We start from the raw sequence: 13,502 nt of genomic DNA, 5'->3' as shown, positions 1-13,502 counted from the left end.
TGGTGGGAGAGAGGTTTCTGGACACTGGGGGTTAATTTTAAGCAAAATCTCCAAGACTATAACAGGGTTCAAAAAAGAACTAAATAAATTTATGGAGGATAGGTCCATCAATGGCTATTAGCCAGGATGGGCAGGGATCGTGTCCCTAGCCTCTTTTTGCCGGAATCTGGGAATGGGTGACCGGGGATGGATCACTTGATGATTACCTGTTCTGTTCATTCCCTGGCATTGGCCACTGTCAGAAGACAGGATACTGAGTTAGGTGGACCTTTAGTTTGACCCAGTATAGCTGTTCTTCTTTTAGCCGAAGAAATAAAATGCAGCTAGACATTTTAGTGCTATGACAGGTCAGGCAGGTTATAATTGGTTCTAGCTGACCCCCACAAGGTACATTCTTTTCCTGCAGCTAAGTATTATACAAAAAGCTACAAAATTGTGTTCTACTTTTCAGAATGTTAAAGAAAAAACTAATGCTTCCTATTGATCACTATAAATGACAAACACATTAACATCAGTAAATACCTAGGCCCTGTCTAGACTAGTTTTCCCACCATACAATTTTTTTCAAAATAATTTAAAATCAACATCCGGAAATACAGATTAAGCAAATGACCCAGATTACAAAATGTGGTTTACAGTGCAGTTATGTCCAATCCACAATGGCCAAAATGACATGTGCTTAACCAAACTCATTTAAACCTGTGTTAAAAAGGGTTTCTTAACATTAGAATAACTGTAGTGTAGACATGACATCAGGCTCCCCGAAACCACAAATTCCAAATCCCAACAGGGTCATCTCTAGCCATCATTTTTCTATTCAAGGATCACAGAGTACTTCACAAATTTTAATAAATACAGAACTTATCTACACACTGGGGATTCTTGTACCAATGTACCTGCACCTGTCCAAATCCCTAGGGTCGATATACTGCACTACCATAAAAGAATCTTGCTGTTTCAAACTATGTCATATTGGGTGCGGCATCAGTTTTCAGCTGCTGAATTGGATAAAGGTGCTATAGAAATGCAAAGAATTATTTCAAAGTACTTGTTCAAATACAAACATCATATTACCTACCTTGTCCTCTTTTTTAGTTTATTTCACATACATCTAGAGTTTATCTCTTGTAGTGTTGAAGAAAACAAGTCAAGCCTTCAATTATCAGTCAGCACCTCTGAAAATAGTTTGGTTTTATAATAGTGGGTCACATTTTTACCCTTTGAGATTATTTACCATCCAAGATGAATGGTAATACTTGCTGGTATCTACCTGTCTTCGCCTCAGCTAACTAGAGAATTTTCATGAATGTAAAAGAACTAGGGATCAATTTTTGAACCATAAATAATGTAAAGAGTCATTTTTGGATTTATTTTATTTTGGAACACAGTATGACTGGGAGTCTTAGGCACTAAGATAATACAAACAATAATAATAATATAGTATGTTTGTGTGTCACTGCTCTCTCTGGGTAGAATCAGAATGGCTCAACTGTGTGTCCAAGTCCCTATACTGCTGATGGCTAATGGCCATTCCTCTTTAGTTGGAGTGGTAGGAGCTAGTGCCTTTAAAGCAGGACAAGGCGAGTTCTAACAATGTTGCTGTTGTGAAGTTCCAAGCAACTGCAGCTTTCAGGTACGACAGCCATGAAATCCTAGCTAGCCACTGATTTGTTGCGCTATGAAGATCTGATCAACCCTTTCCAACAGCCTCTTCTAAAACTACATTTTCTTTTCATCCAGATTTTTATGCGCTATGTTTATAGGTATCTCAGAAAGTTCTTTGTCAAACACATCACCAGCCTAAAGTCTTTTGAATTTTTTGCTTGGCTTTGTGTCCTCTTTCTATTTCCTTTTTATTACAGTCAGTGAACCCCTGAATTCCAAATGGCAACTTTGAGTGACTGTCCATGGACAGACTGAAATACCATGATTTCAAGGACAATACAAAGCTTCCATCCAAGGCCCCAATCCTGCATGCACTCAGGGTATTGCCAACTCCAAACATCCAGAAATCACGTGATTGGCTTAAAGCTCATGAGATTTTTTTTTTTAAAAAAAAATCTTTGGATTCATTTTATTAAGGGTGCATTTGGGTCATATTTTAAAGTTTTCCTCCACAGCCATGAGGGCTAGAAATTTACTTATTTTTGTCTTTTTTATTTTTAAATGAAAGCTGAGATTCTTCTCTAACCACCTGAATCCAGGAGTTGGGGCTTTAAGAAAACCAACAAATATTAGAAGAGTTGACTTTTGTACTTTTGCTATGGCGAGCAGTGGCATTGAAACCAATGGGGCTAGGCATGGTAGTAAAGCTAAGCCTGCGTGTAAGTGTTAGCAGGATCAGGGGCCAATATGGTACTCGGGCAATGGGAGACCCTAGTTAAAGGCCACTCCCCCGCAGGGCCAGCCCTGATATGAGTTCAAGAACATGTTTACATGGTGGAAATGAAAGGACCCATTTCTTTCACTCCCCCCAGCTTCTCCATCCCCCATCATCCCCTTTGCTTGGGAATAATTTGTGCTTTTCTTGTCTTTCTTTCCCTCTTGCCTCCCTCCACTCCTTTCTCCCGCCCCCCCCCGCCCTTCCCTATTTCTCTCCCTGCCTCCCTCCCCCCCGAGTCCCTCTGCCCTGTGCCGAGCCCCGCACGGAGCTCGCCCGCGGCCCGCAGCGCTGTGGGTATGTGCGTACGCGGCGCTCGCCCGGCTGATTTCCTGTGTTGCAGGTGACGGTGAGGTGCGGTCAAAATCCAGCCGCTCGTTTCCGCCCAGGTGAGAGTACAGAGCAGACGACGACCCGGGAGCAGCCAGGCCGTTTGCAACCCGCCTCTGCGGACCAGGTATTACACTCGGGGGCAGCTTGGCTTCCCCACAGGCTGGGACTCCCGCCCCCCTTGTCCGTTTCCTGCCTCCTCGCTGGTTAATGCTCCCGAGGGTAGGAGGGGGAATGAGCAGCGGCTGGGACTGGGCAGGTCAGGAACTTCCTGAAAGTTTGAGTTTCACTAATCCTCACCGGACAGCACCCCAAACCTAGTGAACCTCGGGCAGGACTGGCTTTGGCTCTGCAAAGCCCCGATGAGCCAGGGGCTGAGCTGTCGGTCTAGGCACTTTTTATAGAGCCACAATCAATATAGTTTTAAACTACTCCCAGTCAGGGACAGTTCAGATTCAAGGCCCGTTTCAACAGCAGCCCCACTGGTTCCAAAGGGGTTTGGCCAGCTGGTTCTGGTTTTAACTCCATACTCTGTCCAAGACCGGCTTGATTTGGAAATGGGGAGCTAATCACTTTCTGTCACTCTGGAAATGATCAGAGGTCTCTGTCATAGGCTTAGTTTGATGGGGGCAGAAATGACATGTGGGTGGCACATGCGGTCATGTGCCACCCCCAGATTTCTGCCTTCCATTTATCGCAGGGGTTTTCAAACTGGGGATGGGGCATGGAGGAACATTTGGCGGGGTGTGGTGGTGCCAGGCAGCTCAGGCCAGCCCCGTGTGGCAGGGTTTGGAGATAGGGTTGCCAACTTTATAATATTTAAAAAACAGACTTTGGGTGTTCAGTCAGTAGATTTGATTGGACAGGTTTCCTTTTCGACCACCTTTTTGGTCGAAAATCAGACACCTGGCCACCCTCTCCAAGTCCTGCCATGTGGGGCTGTTCTGGGCTGCCTGAAGTCACCGCATACCCCCCTGAGTGTTCCTCCACACATCCCCTCCCTGAGTTTGAAAACCTCTGTGCTAAATGGAAGGCAAAGATATGGGTGGCACGTGTTCCTTTGTCCCCTCCCAAGTGTCAGCTCTCGTTTGGGGGGGCAATACTTCCCCATCTCCCCCCCCCCCCCCCCAGTCTCTGCTCCTGCTGCATGTGAGTAGATGTAGCTGCCAGGATGTAACGGGCTCTTTATTTTTACATCGGAGGAAAATTAGTTTGATTATTGTGGGGGGATTGGGAGGAGAAAGTAAAACCTTTATCTGCATCTCTCCAGTTTTCCATGTATTCTCTTTCACATTTTTCATAGGTGCTGAGTGCCACTAGCTCTCATGGATTCGGCTGGAGTTTTTGGTGCTCAGCACTTCTGAAAACCAGGCCCCATGTGTCTTTAAACATAGGCTTCATCTCCAATGCAAACGAGATATGTTTTTTTCCACCAAGACATCTATCTCAATGTAAAGTCCTAGTGGAGACAATACACCGTAATTTTTAACTCACTGTAGCTAGTCAAGGTAACAGCTACCTGTGCCTTGACTCCACTAGGACTTTACATTGAGATAGATATCTTGGTGGAGAAAACACATCTGTTCTGCTGTGAAGACACAGCCATAAACTTGTGGCAGGAACTGTCCATATTTTTGTGTATTGTACACCACTGAGTATGCTTTTTGTCTTAAACAATAACCTGATGAAAGTCTTGTTTTTTAAGGCCATAATTCTTTCCTGATTAGGTGTGTGGGCTCCTGGACTGTGTAAGGTAACACATTATCCTGCCACAGGGCTGTATAAAATAGCTTCTTTCCTTCTGAAGGATTCCAGAGTTGTTCAGAAAATTCTATGCACTTTGGGACAGGACACTATATTTTTGCCAGGTCTTAACTTTTTCTAGTCTAGTAATGTTGTTTAGTTTAGTGACCTTTTTTGTGTGACACTTATATACTAGCAAAAGCCCTAGTGTAACTGCAGGCATAAAAAGGCTTTTTCTGATGTAACTTATTTCACTTGCTAAACTGGTATAAGCTATACTGGTATAAACTATACTGTCAAAAGCACTTTTTTGCCTATATAAGCTATGTCCACACTAGGATTTGCCTGTATTGCTATACTGGTGAACCTTTTTGTTAGTATAGACCTGGCCTACATCTGTGTTTGGACAGTACCTAACACATTTTGGATGTTACTGCAATTGAAATTGGAGTGTCACACCCTGCAGACCTGAGTGCATTGCACATGCCATGAGCTCCTTGCATTCTTCTGTGAAATGTTTGCTGGCAGTTTGCAGATAGCTGGCTGGTCACATGATACTGTCCTTCCTTGTTCCCAGTTGCTAAATTGCACTGAAAAATGCGAAAACTTTCCTAATATTACATAACCACGTGAGCAATTGCTGTAGTTGCCACATAGACGTTGTTCAATTGCAAATCAGAGGGGAGGTGCCCAAGAGATAACTTAAAACATGGAAAGGTTTGAGAACCCTTGAACTACACTGTTTGCTTGTGTATAAACGGACCATATAAACGGACCATTTTGTATCAGGGATGTATCTTTTGCTATCTCCATGAAAAACTGCCCAAATCTGGCCAAGTTTGAAAAATCCTACTGGCCCTGGAGCCGAAAGCAGGGAACGTGCCTCTTCTGTGCTCTCAGAGGCACCCTGCTGGGCCCAGGCAGTGTGAAGAAAAGTTTTCTGTTTAGAATACAGAGGAGACAAGAGCTGGATTGCAGGGGTTAAAACCAGGGCCAGATTAACACATAGGCAAGCTACTCATGTGCCTAGGGCCCAAACCTGAGTGGTGCTGAGACCCCGTGCATCAGGTTGCAATGGCATTCATTCAGATTTGGCCTGACTGCTCCATCATCCTGGGTGGCATGGGACAACATGACCAGAGGTGCAACCCTGTGGTTTCCTAGGGCTCAGTGATGGTTAATTCAGCCCTGGATGGCTTGGAAGGGCAGTATAAAATGGAACAAGAAGCCTGGTAGGAGAGCCTACCAGGATTGGAAGCTAGAGAGTATGGGAGTTGCAGTGGAAACTGGGGTGGAAGCAAAGAGGAGGAGACCAGAGAAAAGGAGTCGGGGGATAGAGAGAGAACTGGGAATGGTTGTGCAAGAAGACTAGCACTTAGAACAGGTGAGGAGCTGAGGACGAAAAGCCTGAGGAGGTGAGACTAGAACTAGCGAGGTGAGGAGAATAGGATGGGGAGAAAAGAGGACTGGGACAGATAGACTGTACATGAGGATCACTTCAACTGCCACTGGTGTGTAGCTGCCTCTGCAATAGCTCTTAGCAGCAGCTCCAGTCAACCGTTAAAGGCTGTAAGTGGAAATTTTCATTTGATTCTTTTTCCTCCTGGGCTCTTCTGCCTATTTGGTGGAGCCAAAAGGACACTCCCATTTTTTCTGCTTGAATCCTTCTCTCTTGAATCCTTACCCCATGTCATAACTACTGTCCTTCCACCCACTACAACACAAACATGATTCACCTTCAAGACAGTATCAACACAAGCCTCTAGATGAGGTGGTTGTTGAATATGTGCTGCTTCCTTAGTGAGTCTTCAGGTTTCCTGCCAGATTGGATTTATTTTGTGGTGTGACAGCTCCTGTGTTTGAGCTGTCTTTAGGGTGTTTTCCAGTTACTTCCACAATGGGATTGTTTTGCAGCTCCTATGAATTGTGTTTGAGTGTGGGGCAGGTAAAATTGCCCTGTTTGATAAACCTCATAAAATATTTTCAAACTAAGCAAGGTCAGGCCTGGAATATAGGAGAGAGTGGTCTTGGTGCTTCAGTCTGTTGTATTTTCTTCTGAGTTGATTCAGGACCAAAGCCCAGCGTGGAATTAGGGAGGGATTGTTGCAAAAGTGGCACAAACCTTTCCTCAGAGGGGCTGGTTTTGAATGAATTAATCTTGTTTATTCCTCACACAGTATACTCCTGATTATCCCCAGATAACATGGGGGATCCGGGTTTTGTTTGGATAATCGAGAAGGACTCCACCCACATGATCGGATTGTAGGATTGACATCCGGGCTGCAGAGGGAGCCCTGTGCTACTGCTCCTACACTCTGATTATTGCAGGCGTAAGGTGTAGGGGGAGGCAGAGGCCCCTGGCCAGGACTCTGCTCTGCCCCACCAGGACTGCAGCCTTCCTTGCACCTTGCGCCTTCATGGATCAGGTGTCACTGGTCCAGTGGCAGCGCAGGGAGTCCTCTGCAGCTCCACTGTCACAGTAAGGTTGCCAGGCGTCCGGTTTTCGACCGGAACCGGTGGTCGAAAAGGGATCCTGGCGGCTCCGGTCAGCACTGCTTACTGAGCCATTAAAAGTCTGGTTGGTGGCGCAGCAGGGCTAAGGCAGGCTCTCTGCCTGCCCTGGGTCCATGCAGCTCCCAGAAGCGGCTGGCATGTCCCAGCAGCCCCTGGGTAGATGGTCAATCAGGGAAGCGCCACGCACGGTCCCTGCCCCCAGTGCTGGCTCTGCAGCTCCTATTGGCTGGGAACCATGACCAATAAGGGCTGGGGGGGGGGGCACCGCACAGAGCTGCCTGGCCATGCCTCCAGCTAGGGGCTGGACATGCTGACCTGGAGCCGCCTGAGGTAAGCGCCGCCCACACCCTGAACCTCCTGCCCCAGCTCAGAACCCCCTCCCACACCCTAACTCCCATCCAGACCCTGCACTCCCTCCCACATCACAACCCCCTGCCTGAGCCCCCTCCTGTGCACTAACTCCCTCCTGGAGCCCACGCCCTCTCCCACATCCCAACCCTCTGCCCCCGTCCTGAGCCCTCTCCTCATCCCCAGCCCCACCCCAGAGCCTGCACCCCCAGGCTGGAGCCCCCTCCCGCACTCTGAACTCCTCATTTCTGGCCCCATCCTGGAGCCCACACCCTAGGGGGCTGGAGTTAAAGGTGGGCGGGGCCTCAAGGGGTGTGGCAGGAGCGGGGCCTTGGGGAAGGGGTGACAGAAGGGTGTTTGGTTTTGTGCAATTAGAAAGTTGGCAACTGTATGTCATGGACTTGCTCTTGTGACAGTGGGGCTGCACAGGGCTCTCTGTGCTCTCACAGGAGCCATTCAGTAGCAGGGTGGCCTCCCCCGCGTCCCTGAGTCTCTGCTCTATTATCCAGACCTCTGCATTAGCCATATCCCTTCTTTGTCTCCCTTGGGGATTCAGATACTGCAGAGGTTTGGGTAATAGGGGGTTGGAAAGTCAGGCGTATACTGTGTATCTGTTTAAGTTGGTAAACTGCTTTGGTGGCCCTCAGCATGCCAGGCCCTATGTAAATGCAAGGTGATATGCACATTAGGGCTTTATCGTCTCACAAAACATATTGCGAACACTAATATTTATTATTACAGTACTACCTGGAGGCCTCAACCAAAATTGGAGTCCCATTGTGTTAGGCACTGTACATACACATAGTAAGAGATGGTCCAGCTGTAGCTCATGAAAGCTTATGTTCAAATAAATTGGTTAGTCTCTAACGTGCCACAAGTACTCCTTTCCTCCCCAAAGAGTTTATTTAAATAACTAAGACAGACAAAGGACAGGAGGGGAAACAGAGGTGAAGTGACTTGCTCAAGTTCACGCAGCAGGGTCATGGTGCAGAGCGGGGAATAGAACTCAGATTTCCTTATCAAGCCCCAATGCCTTATCAACTAGACCAATTTTAGACCCTGATTCTACAATATATTTTGCCTGGGTGGAGCACCACTGATTTTGGAGGGGCTTCGCACAGATGTAAGGTTCCACCCACATGATCGGATTGTAGGATTGACCCATAACTATGAGGAGTCTGCCAGTATTTCAGTAATTAAAATAACAGTGGAAAAAGTAGTTGTGTATTTTGAAAGGACATCTGCTTAAAGTGTAGTCAATTAAAAACAAGTTTAAAATAGTTTGCTGTGACATACCTGTATTTCAATCTCCTCTGTCAAGTTCTATGTCTTTTACAGTTGCATTTTTCTGTGTTTAAAAATCTTTTTTGTCCTTTTTGCTTTGTGAAAAGCCCAAACAAACAACAAAGGGAAACTTGGTGACTATTTATAAGTAGCAGTGAAACTGACTGCATTTGATTGTAACAAAGTAAACAATACTGTAAGTGAAGTAAACACAATGAAAAAATAGTTTATCCTCTAATATCGATTATAGTAATCTTACATGTTACTTATAGAAATGATACGGTAAAATTTTTTTTTTTGAGTTGACTCTGTCTCTTAAGCAATCTGCTGGAAGGTATAACTTAGTTTACACTTGGTTTCTAAGTCGATTTATTTATTTATTTATTTATTTTTAACGTCATCTAGATTATTCTGACTGATTCCAAAGAGATCAATTCACCATGCCTGAAAATCCTGCAGCAGGTAGATGTTTTAAGAATAATTATCTTTGTTGAGTAGTGAGAGAATTGGGAGCCGGAATTCTAATCTGTATTATTTTGGGATGTATCAGATAAGCAGCAGGTGCTACAAATTCTTGATCGACTGCAAATGAAACTGCGAGAGAGAGGGGAGACTTCACAGAATGAAAACCTGACTATTTTATGTAACACACTCAGAAGCCCTTTGTTTAATCAGATACTGACCCTTCAGCAGTCCATCAAGCAACTGAAGGAGCAAGTAAGTTGAAAGTTACCTTTTTTGGCTATTCTATTGGCTATATTTATTTAGGAATTTAAATTATGGTATGTAGGCCTGTGTCACTGGGGATGCTGCCATTTGGCTTTATAAACTGTGAGTGGGGTGATTGAATGTTCTGTTTTCCACCACGTTGGTATTTAACCGGGCTATGGCTCCGATAACTGGAGGATCCGAGTGCCTGGCATGCTCACCTACACACCCAGTTCTAGTCATAGGGCTAGTTGAACCAGGCACATGAACTTTAAAATCAGGAATTAATTCTGCATGCCCTGGGTGCCAGTGAGCTCTGCAGGTGTTCTGTCATTATCCATATGGCTGGAGAAGACAATTTTACCTGTAAATGCAAATACATCTAGGAGCACAGTTTGTGGCAAGTGCATAATGAATGAATACCTGGAATTTTCAGAATCAGTATTCAACAAGTTGATTTTGTTCAGGTTCCTTTTAAATACACTCCTGAACGAGAGAACTCTTTCTCCTGCTTGGCATGTCAACATCTGTAATTCCTAGGGGAAAGCCTCTGCATTTGTTAGTTGACTGGTGTTGCTATATATTGAATTCCAGCTCCTAGCAACTATAGCATGTGCAATCTGTTGCCTGTGGACCAGGCCCAACCAGGGGGAACACGGTAAATGTGTGGCCTGTGAACTGGAGAAAGCACAAGTGGCTCTTCTGCTGTTTGTTCGGCTTTCCTGAGCACTTGAGCGGTAACACACTTTGACTGAAATAACTGAATAGAGGAAGGATCATGAGACCCGGGATAAAATTTTCAGAAGTGCCTAGGTGTCTTAGCATAAGTCCTGTTGACTTTCAGTGAGACTTAAGTCAGGTCTATATTACAAACTATTACTAGCATAGCTATATTGATCAGGAGTACGATGAGATGTGATTTGTGACCGCCATAGCTGCGCCAGCAAAGGCCCCTTGTGTAGATGCAATTGTGCTTTTGCCAGGATAGTTATACTGGCAGATAAGCCAGTATAGTTTATTTGGCTCAGTTTTGCCACTATAAGCTGTGTCCATACATGGTATAGACAGACTGGCAAAGCCTTCCAAGTGTAGACCTGGCCTTAGGTACCGAAGTCTCTTTTGAACATGGGACTTAGGCCTATGTGACCAAGGTGCATTTGAAAATTTAACCTGTAGTCTGAAGGCTATTTTGACACTCCTTCCACATGTGTTTAGATCCTGGGGAGGAGAGGGGAAAAACAGGAGAGCAGGAAAAGACAAGAAAGAGGGATGTAATACATATAGGGAGAATGAAATGGAAGGAAACGGAGAGAATATTTTTTCATTTAAAAAATAGCTGAAACATGGAGGGATTGTATTTTTTTTTTAATTCTTTTTTAATACCAAAGGAACTGTGTTTTGGCTAGTGCTGCTGTCATGCTGCATTTCTTCTTCTGTCTCCATCTGATTCAGCATTCTTTCTGCCTCTTTTTCTTTTCCTCCTGTTTTTATTTTGTGCACAAATTAGATGTTGTCCCTTAGTACATGCCTGTTCCTGTTAGTCCTTTCATACACTTGGTGAAAATAGTTTAGGTAATCCTGATGTACGTACTAGGTATTAATATTCTGATTTAAAATCCTGATAAATTGTTTATATGGCTGGTTTTGTACAAAGTCTTATCCCTGCAAATCTGTTTTTATATTAGATTTTTACTTTTGCAGGATGGTATTTGACTAAGTATTTCTGCTTGTTTTTAACAGCTCAATTACATGCCTTCAGACCGTTCAGTGGACTTTGATTTTACTAAGAGAGGGTTACTAGTATTTGATGCTGACAGATCCATTGCTAATGGGAATGTGTATATGGCTTATAATTCATCTGGACCCAGAGTAGATCCACTCACTCCAAAACTAGGAGCTGATGAATTAAACATGATGATCCAACGGATGGCAAAGGTAAAGTCCTGTCATTGCCAGTGTGTTTAAACTTATTTTCAACAAATGTCATTTCTTTTGCATACATTGTGTTGCAATAGATTGCCAAACATAACTTTCTGTACTGTGTCCTGGGGAGTGGTGTCTTATAACTCAGTAAGAGAGTAGAGTTGGTTGGGATTCCCTCCCCACACACACACACACACACATACACACACCCACCTGGTGGAAAAACTTTGACAAGAATGAAAAATATTTACTTGACTTTTTTTTCTTCTTATAATCAATACCCCAAAACAGAAAAATTTCAGTTGGCAAAAACCATAATTATTTTCCCCATTGATGAAATTTCATGGGAAAGAGATGTTTCCTGAAAAAATTTCAGTTTTGAATTTTAGCTGCTGAATAGGAGAGGTATAAACAGTGGAAGTGATTAAAAACATTTTATATACCCCTTAATTTAATTTGAATAAAACTTGATTTTAAAACCTAATCAGACTGATACTAACTTCATGAACATAGACGGTGTAGCACAGGTGGCCAACCTGACCCTGAGAAGGAGCGAGAATTTACTGATGTACTTGGCCAAAGAGCCACAGTAATATGTCAGCAGCCCCCCATGAGCTTCCCTCCCTCCTCACACCTCCCGATCAGCTGTTTCTTGGCATGAGGAGGCTCGGAGGGGGAGTGGGAGGAGCGAGGAAATAGCAGGCTCAGGGGAGGGGGCGGGAAGGGGTGGAGTGGGGGCAGGACCTGTGGCAGAGCAAGGGGTTGAGCAATGAGCACCTCCCAACACATTGGAAAGTTGGCGCCTGTAGCTCCAGCCCCGGAGTCGGTGCCTACACAAGGAGCCGCCAATTAACTTCTGAAGAGCCGCATGGGGCTCTGGAGCCATAGGTTGGCCACCCCTGGTGTAGCATATTAGTGTAGCAGAGCCATTATTGTACAGGCACAGGGATCCAACCATGTAGGACTGGGCCTATCCTATGCATTTAAAACTGGGCATTATTTTCATCAGTTGGGTTAACTGATTAGTCATTCCTTTCTATATTAAATATTGACTACCTTAATGTAACTGTAGTGTTTTACAAACTAAATCTTTTACTGGTTGAGTTAAAGACTGAACATTATTTTAAATAAAACAGATGTGATTAAAGTATTTTTTCATGGGTATTTTATACTAGTAAATGCACCCAGAAACTCTGTACTGGAGGGAAAAATATATGTATTTAAAAACCATAGCCTTTGAATGCCGAGCTAAAAACTAACCCTTTTTAAAGCAAAAAGCAGCCAAAAGACAAGTTCTTTGCTTTAGTTATGCAATGTTTCCAGAAATTCTAAATAAACTGCATTAATCAGCATTTTGTACATACTTTTTGTCCAGTTTGGAATTCATCTCATAATGTGAATGAAGTGTGAAAGCAGCTCTTAAATTTCCTGAGGGTTCAGAACCTTGGGCTGCCTGTATATACTGCATTCTGTTCTATAAACCTCTCCTATTTATTTTTCATATAAGTAACATATGTTCAAAATTCTGAATTTTTTTTTTTTAAAGAAGGGGAGAGACTAGTTCTTCTTGTACTCATAAATTTTAAACAAGATCATTCTACTGTTGCAAATTAACTTTTTTTTATTAGGGCAGGCAAATAGAATATATAGATATAGAAAAACCATCTGTTGGAGGTCTTGGTTTTAGTGTGATTGCCCTTAAAAATCAAACCGTGGGAGAAGCTGGTATCTTTGTCAAGGAAATCCAGCCAGGAAGCATAGCTGCCAGGTAAGAATATGCAGATTTGTGTTTTATTAACCTTTATTTTTAAAAATCCCCCTTCAGAAGTGCAGCAAAATTATGATTTTGCATGTTTAAAAAAATAATTGCAAGAAAAACACCGGCTAGGATTTAAAAAATGACTAATAATTTTGGGTACGCAGTGTTGTTGTAGATGTGTTGTCCCAGGATATTAGAGACACAAGGTGGGTGAGGTAATATCTTTTATTGGACCAACTTCTTTTGGAGAGAGAGAGAGGGGCAAGCTTTCTGAGCTTATACAGAGCTCTTCTCTGGTCTGGGAAATGAACGCAAGAGTGTCACAGCTACAGCAGATGAAACCACATTCTTGATCATTACGTTGATTTCTGATCATGAAATCATTCCCCAAACAACCTCAGGAGATACTCTACAACCTCATCCCCCAGAGACCTTCTACATGGTTCCCAAGATACATAAACAAGAGAACCCAGGCAGACCCATCCTATCTGGCCACAGCATCTTACTGAAGGA

At 43.9% G+C, this 13,502-nt stretch overlaps 1 protein-coding gene across 5 annotated transcripts in view; it reads left to right on the top strand.

Moving 5' to 3' along the window:
- PATJ (PATJ crumbs cell polarity complex component) overlaps nucleotides 1-13,502 on the top strand; it is a 211,293-nt gene that overhangs the window by 662 nt on the left and 197,129 nt on the right. For 3 of the 5 annotated variants that reach the window (XM_048861229.2, XM_048861225.2, XM_048861228.2), the window contains exons 1-5: nucleotides 2,625-2,837; nucleotides 9,005-9,061; nucleotides 9,150-9,316; nucleotides 11,048-11,242; nucleotides 12,859-12,998. In XM_048861229.2, coding sequence (XP_048717186.2) covers nucleotides 9,040-9,061; nucleotides 9,150-9,316; nucleotides 11,048-11,242; nucleotides 12,859-12,998 — 524 coding nt within the window. In that variant the 5' untranslated portion in view covers nucleotides 2,625-2,837; nucleotides 9,005-9,039. Of the gene's footprint in view, nucleotides 1-2,624; nucleotides 2,838-9,004; nucleotides 9,062-9,149; nucleotides 9,317-11,047; nucleotides 11,243-12,858; nucleotides 12,999-13,502 lie in introns of those variants that run through there. The other 2 variants (XM_048861224.2, XM_048861226.2) reach the window with 2 other exon arrangements.

Source organism: Caretta caretta, chromosome 8 (assembly GCF_965140235.1).
Source record: "Caretta caretta isolate rCarCar2 chromosome 8, rCarCar1.hap1, whole genome shotgun sequence".
Lineage (NCBI taxonomy): Eukaryota > Metazoa > Chordata > Testudines > Cheloniidae > Caretta > Caretta caretta.
Note: the sequence above shows the minus strand (reverse complement) of the source record. Positions and strands in the feature narration are given on the sequence as shown.